The sequence below is a fragment of the Gavialis gangeticus genome, unplaced genomic scaffold, assembly GCF_001723915.1.
Source record: "Gavialis gangeticus isolate Ggan-Ray unplaced genomic scaffold, GavGan_comp1, whole genome shotgun sequence".
NCBI lineage: Eukaryota > Metazoa > Chordata > Crocodylia > Gavialidae > Gavialis > Gavialis gangeticus.
In genome coordinates this window covers 19506902-19513780 of record NW_017729008.1, presented here as the reverse complement: position 1 = coordinate 19513780, position 6879 = coordinate 19506902, and the positions used below count along the sequence as shown (strand labels likewise).

Below are 6879 nucleotides of genomic sequence, written 5' to 3'. Positions count from 1 at the left end.
TGATGCGGCTCCGAACCGTTTCGGGAGGCCGAACGAGGCAGCGCTTCAACCCGGACATGCTGCTTCGGACCCCAAAGCATCCAAAGCTTCTCCGGATCTAAAGTTCTGTCCAAAGCCTCGCACAGCCCTAATATCCAGACGTATTAAAACAGTGATAAAATATGGTTAATCTGAGTAAAGCTACACTCTTCTGTGTGCAAACTTCAGGTTACTATTAACAGTTTCTGTCTGCCAGCAATGCTTGTATAAAGATATACTTAATATCACTAAATTTTTTTTCCTCTCTGCTCTTACTTATGCTAAAGTCATAGCTGAAAAGTTAATGGACTAAATTTGCATTTTTTATCATTTAAACTCTGTATGCAACAACATCTTTAAAACTTATAAATGAGCACTATTGCTGTGGATGCATCAACAAAACAATTGCTTGTGATTATTTTTCATTGTATTGCTCTCCTATTCCATAAACATTGTTTGAGTATGCTAATCAATTTGTAAGAGATAAATCATGCAGCTAATTCTTTGTTATCTGCCTGCTTAAATTCTTTTAATCTAGAAACAAATACTTTTGTATTAGATTAGATAGTCATATTTTCCACTAGATGACAGATCAGCTAATAGGCCAGAAAATGTCTCTCAGCTTTCTGCTAGCAAGGTTTCAGCTGCTTTTTGCAATGGAATTTCTCCCCTCATATTTGGGCAGCATAGCAGTTTGTATTATCTGATTGCCCTTGAATGCTTTGCATAATCAGGTAGATTCCTGTCTTTCCACATCTGTTACAGTTCCTCTACTTAATATTCACAGTACTCTGTGCAATAGATAGTCAGTTGTATTCATGTTGCATTAGCAAATGTACTGTAACTCAGAATGCCACTGAACAAGTCAGAGTGTAACAATGATATGATTTATATTTCAGGAGAACCGTGCCCAGAGAATGGCAGAAGCCCAGGCTCAGTGTCTACTCACCACAGTTCTCCAAGAAGTGACTATGCTGCTTACACTAACAGTAATCATGCTGTATCTAGTAGTAATGCTACACCCCCAGAGGGGTTTAGTTCTCACAGCTTACAAACCAGTGATGTTGTCATCCACCGCAAAGAGAATGAAGGGTTTGGCTTTGTTATCATCAGCTCTTTGAACAGGCCTGAGTCTGGATCTACAATAAGTAAGTAAAATCCTACTTTTCAGCTGTTACTTCTTCAGGTTTGCCTGGAGTAAAAATAAGATGACACCTCAACTCTCTATGTTCCTCACTTAATCTGCTTCCACTTCAGAAAAGAAAAGCAAAATAAAATATTATGGGAGAAATTCCTGTCATCCCACAATATAAAGTGATCCCAGAAAGTGTTTTCACTCTGTTTTTCAGTCAAGCATTTATGAAAAAGGCCACTCTTCATATAATCCCAAATTAACATTTTTGTTAAATTCAATATGATCATCAAAAATAAACAAAAACCATAGCCAATTAGGCTATGAGGACTCTATAGTTATTACTCAGTTGCACTTCATGGCCAACCGGAACTATGTGGTGACAGATGGGATAAAATAAATCACCCTCTTCCCAAATTCATGTTCATAATAACTGGGAGTTAATTCATGAAGAATCTTCTACAAGCGATAGCTATATGACATGAGTCTGAGATGTCCTGTAGAAAGTGCTGATACAGAGACATACTAATGAGTAGAAGTAGTCAAAATTTCTTTTCCCAGATTTTTTCTGACCAGAGAAAGAGAGACACCACCCAAAAGAACCAGGTGGTTAGGACATTGAGGCCCTTTATAAAGGCTGTGTTTTTCTATGTTTAATCTGGAGTACAGCTGTAACTATATACATGTGGATGTCTGTAATTCAAATTCAAATTGGCTCCAGTCCGAATTAAGTAATCCTCACTGAATGCGGGTTAAAATCAATGCAGACTAGGGCAGTCCAAATCAGGCAATTTAAACTGTATTAATTAACATGTATATATAGTGTTGCTTTTAGGAAAAACAGTCCTTAGGATCTCAGATAAGCATTGCAAATATCAATCCCAGCAAGGGAAATTCTGTTGGGTTTTTGCAAAACAGTAGAGGCTATCAGGCATAAAGTAACACCTTTAAAAAGTCACAGGTGCCAACAACACTTCACCCTGCTAAGTATCGGGTCAATTACAACACTTTAGATAACCACAACAATGTAGGAGTGCTTTTACAGGCTTATTATTATATTTTGTACTAATTATTATTAATTAGTACAAAATATTCAAGTCAAATCTGACTTCCAACCTCTGTTAATGGGCTGTCAAGTGTATAGACTGCATATAACCAGTGCCCCCTACCATGATAGTCAGCGATCATCTATTAGCCATTAATTCAAACTGAAATTTGATTCAAACTGTGTGATGCAAATCAGTTAACAAGGTTTAGAAAATGCTGAGCACTGTCTACAAATGGCCTGAGTTGTGAGGTGTGTCACAGCAAGAACTGAAACCTGTATCTTCCCCATTCCAGGTATATGCCTTAATATCCACTCTGTTGTGGAACTGTTTTGTCACTCTCAGGTTTCTTTTGTTTCTAATAAAAACATTCAGAAGTCTTGTTTTCATTCTACATCAGAATGATAACATATTTCAAAAACATCAAACTTTTTTCATAGGGTCATAAAAAAGTAGGACTGGAAGTGACCTCACGAGGTCATCTAGTCCAGCTCCCTGCTCAAGGTAGGATCACCTTTAATTAAACCATCCCAGCCAAGTGTCTGTCCAACCTGCTCTTGAAAACTTCCAAGGATAGAGATACCACACTTTCTTTAGGTAGCTTGACAACCCTCATAGTCAGAAAGTTCCTTCTAATCTCCAACCTAAATTTCTCCTGCTGCAATTTGAGACCATTGCTCCTAATCCTGTCCTCTATGGCCACAGAGAAAAGCCCTTCTCCATCTTCTCTATAATCTCGCTTCAGATATTTGAAGACTTTTATGAACATCCCCTCAGTTTCTGTTCTCCAGACTAATAACCCTAGTTCTTTCAGCCTGCCTCCTAAAGTTTGCCTCCCAGGCATTAATCATCTTTTTTGCTCTGCACTGGATTCTTTCCAAACTGTTTGCATCCTTCTTGAAGTGTGGAGCCCAAAGCTGGACACAATTCTCCAGGCAAATCTCACCAGTGCTGAATAGAGCAAAAGAATCACCTCCATTGATTTGCAAGTGACATTCTTGTTGATACAACCCACTATGGTCTACTGTACCCGCATGTCCTTCTCTGTCATATTGCAACCTAGCCAGTTATTCCCCAGTTGGCATCTGTACATATAGGTATTCCATCCCAAGTCCAGGACTTTGCACTCATCCTTGTTTTCCTTGTTCCCTTCATGAAAGAGAATTATCAGTTTTTGGGAAGCTTTATTAACCAACTCATTACAGTACATTTTCATTTATAAAGAATGAATCAAAACATGGCTGCAAAAGTGAAGAGGAACATAATTCATCTGCAACCCTTGGGCACATCCCCACATGCTGGGGCATGCACTTGCAGTGCCAATAAAAGTAGAGGCACAAATTTGTGCCACTACTTTTTACCATTGCACATGCTCCTGCATGTGTGCTTTGGTGCAGGGCAAAATACCCCCCTTAAGGGAAATTTCGCCTGGCTTGCTGGAGAAGCCAAGGTGGAACTAGGAGTGGAAACACTCAGGCCAGCAGCCAGGTCATCTCCTGGGAGGACTGAGCCTCCATGTCTGCTGATGTACACTTCTGTGGTGTGCACTGCACTGGGTATTTTTTTGGTTGTGGGGTTTGTTTGGCTTTTTTGCATCGTGTTTGGCAGTGGGGGGGGGGCAATAGTATGTTTGTTTGTTTTTCTACTGGGATTTTCCAATAGCAAATTTTGCCCCCATGCTGCATATTTGAAGCATAGGGCACGCAAAGAGGTTTGCAGCACCACAAACCTCATATGCGTGCACATCTGGATCTGGCCCATCAGGTGACAAGAAAGAGCAGGAACAATCAAATCCCCTTGAACACACAAGAGCATGTGTAGCTACTTTGAATTAAGTATTAATTGAAGACCTCCACGAGTAGATGAAAAGAAAGGTCAGCTGTTGAGATGACAAATGCATTAATTAAAATAATAATTTTATTGAACCACAGTGAGTTCTAGTAGTTCCAAAATCATGTTCATGTAAAAAAACAACCTCAGATTTGTTATAGACAATGATAAAATTAAGAGAAACATTGCCTGTGTGTGTTTAAAATAAGTGAAGGATTTAAAACTGTGGTGGAAAGAACAAGCTAAAAAGGACCCTGGATAACACTCCAATCAGTAAGGGAAGCAGTAATTTAGACCCACTGAAATTGTAATGGGGACCATAGCAACCATTCATTTCTTATGCCTCATGTGTATTTGGACAAAGTAACTAAAAGGCTTAAGCAAAAGCAGAATGCACCCTAACAGCAAAGGAGTCTTACATAGAATCTAATATATCACAGTATTACACAATGTACAGCTTGGGTCTATTGGCCTAAAATGGATGCAGCAAAAATGTTAATGTATTCACTTTATGCTGACCAAGATTGGATTGAAACCCTTCAGTGAAATAGGTTTGGAAAAGGAATAGTCAGTAATGTCAAACAATCATTGCCTCTAGTCCTGCTCGTTCAAATGAAGTGTTATGATTTATATTCAGCTGGGAGAATCAAAGCCTAGAAAAAGAAAATTCCAAGAAAAATTCTCATTGGGCATAACCTTCAAGGCTATGGAGTGTGGAAAAATATTTTACATTTAACAATCTTTTCTTCCAGCACCCGCTTTTTTCTTTATGTTTTTCTTCATTCTGTCAGACTGGACTGGAAGATTTTATGATTTAGATGTATAATTTTTGTTTTAATTTTACTGAGAAGGCAATTAGTTGTAGATTGAAAACATTCTCATTCTTAAACTATAAAACTAACTGAAAACCAGTTATAAAACAGTGTTCAGCAGCCAACATGTTCTTGTAGACCTTGAAAGAAAAACTGATCTGCGTAGCAATTTGAGCTTTAAATGAGTGCCGTTCCTATATAAACCTGGCAAACAGATTGTGCCTTTGTAATAGTTCTGCATATATTGGTATTGTTAGAGTGATGTTTTAGCTATGATGGTCCAGGAATTATGCGAGAGGCAAAGAATTCTTAGGGTATCAGTGGCATAGTTGGGATAAAGTTAGACAAACTTTTAGATGCAAGACATTTTTCTTCGAGTCATTACATGTTGGTTCAGTAAAAAATACCACCACCACCCCCCAGAAATCCTTGCCTGCTGCATATATTAGCATTGTTACAGGTGATAAATGTTATTGGGCTGATGAGCCCCAATACTAGGCAGGGTCATCCCTAGGGGGGCTCAAATCAGGGCAACCACCCCAGGCCCTGCACTTTGGGGGGCCCCGTGGAGCCGGGTGGAGCAATGCAGGGACTCCATGCTGCTGCTGGCTTCACGTCCGGGCATTCGGCACGCCCATATCCCCCCACCCACTCCGCCGCTGAATCTGCCACTGGCTTTCTTGCATCCAGGGTCAGGGCCCCACACAGGCTGATTTGCCCTGGGCCCACACCCTGCTCAGATCATCTCTGATACTAGGTATAACAGGGGACTAGTAAAGTAACACCAGTTACTTTAAGAGAGAATGAGGGCAGTATTATGTGGCTGCCAGACATTGCTGGCTGCTGAATTGGGGCCACTGCAAAAAGACAGGCAGCCAAAGGGAATCAAAAGGGTAACAACTCCAAAGCAACAAGCTACAAGCTTACCGGGAATAAGCAGAAATAAGATACTGGAGTTAAACTACAAGTAGCCAGTAAATTGCTGGCTGTGTCGTGCTGAAGGATTAATGTAAATTCCCTGGACTCAGTTAAAAGACCTAGGGTGATATGATGGGAAGAGGTGGCCAGGAAGCCTAGCCATTAGCCTGGATCCTGGGCTAGAGACGCTATTTCGGGTCAAGGCACAGGAAAGAGGAGCTTTCTGAAAACTGCCGTAGAGTGGTCCTTGTCTGTCTTGAAGGAGTCCCTGGGCATGAGGAGTGATCTAGTGCAGGCTTGTCCCACATGCGGCCCACCAAGGCATTTTCTGAGGCCCGAGGTGCTGCAACGGGAAACTAAAGTAAACACTGTTTACTTTCGTTCCCACCCCTTGTTCCTGCCCCAGCCCCTCAGCAGCTTCCTAATGGCTGCTGAAGGGCTGGGGAAGGGAAAAGGTTCCCAGCGCGCTGCGTCAGCTTGACGTTGCCGATGCGGTGGTGTAAGAAGAGGAGTAGCCGTGTGCCGCTCGGTACAGGATGAGCCCAGCCGCAGCAGCCGGGGCTCAGTTGCACTTTCTACCTACCTGCGCCGGTCAGTCCTGAGCGGCACATGGCTCCGCTGCCGCCTCTGCTGGCTGGTGCCGACCCGGGGGGTCTGTCCCATCTGGAGCAGCACGCAGCTGAAGCCGGATTCCCACGTGCTGCTGGGGACGGGAGGAGGCCGGCCGGGTCGGCACCAGCCAGCAGAAGCAGCTCCTCCGGTCCCCAGCAGCACGTGGGAAGCCAGCATGGGGGGCCTCGGCAGGCAGGGTCCTGGTGTGACCTCTGCAGGGCAAGGTGGCGGGAGCGGGTGTCTACCGGACCCCACGCTCCAGGCACTCAGTGCTGAGGCCACCAGGGCTGTGTGCACGCACAACCGGGCACCACGGTGAGCACGGCCGTATGGGCGGGCGGGTGAGGGGCTGCGGTGCAGTGGCCGCCTCGCTCCAGCCCCCCTCAGGCAGTGCTGGCTCATGGGGCTGAGCTGCTCAGGGGATGGGGATGTGGAGCTATTTATTTCTCCCCTTCAGTTTCTGGGGCAGTAGCTGGCTGGATGCAGAATGAGTCCCTCCTGCCCCTGCCCA

General features: G+C 43.3%; 1 protein-coding gene across 13 annotated transcripts in view; it reads left to right on the top strand.

Annotated features, from left to right (window-relative positions):
- MAGI2 (membrane associated guanylate kinase, WW and PDZ domain containing 2) overlaps positions 1–6879 on the top strand; it is an 886876-nt gene that overhangs the window by 778597 nt on the left and 101400 nt on the right. For all 13 annotated transcript variants that reach the window (XM_019509478.1, XM_019509480.1, XM_019509483.1 and 10 more), the window contains one exon: positions 918–1166. In XM_019509478.1, coding sequence (XP_019365023.1) covers positions 918–1166 — 249 coding nt within the window. The remainder of the gene's footprint in view (positions 1–917; positions 1167–6879) is intronic.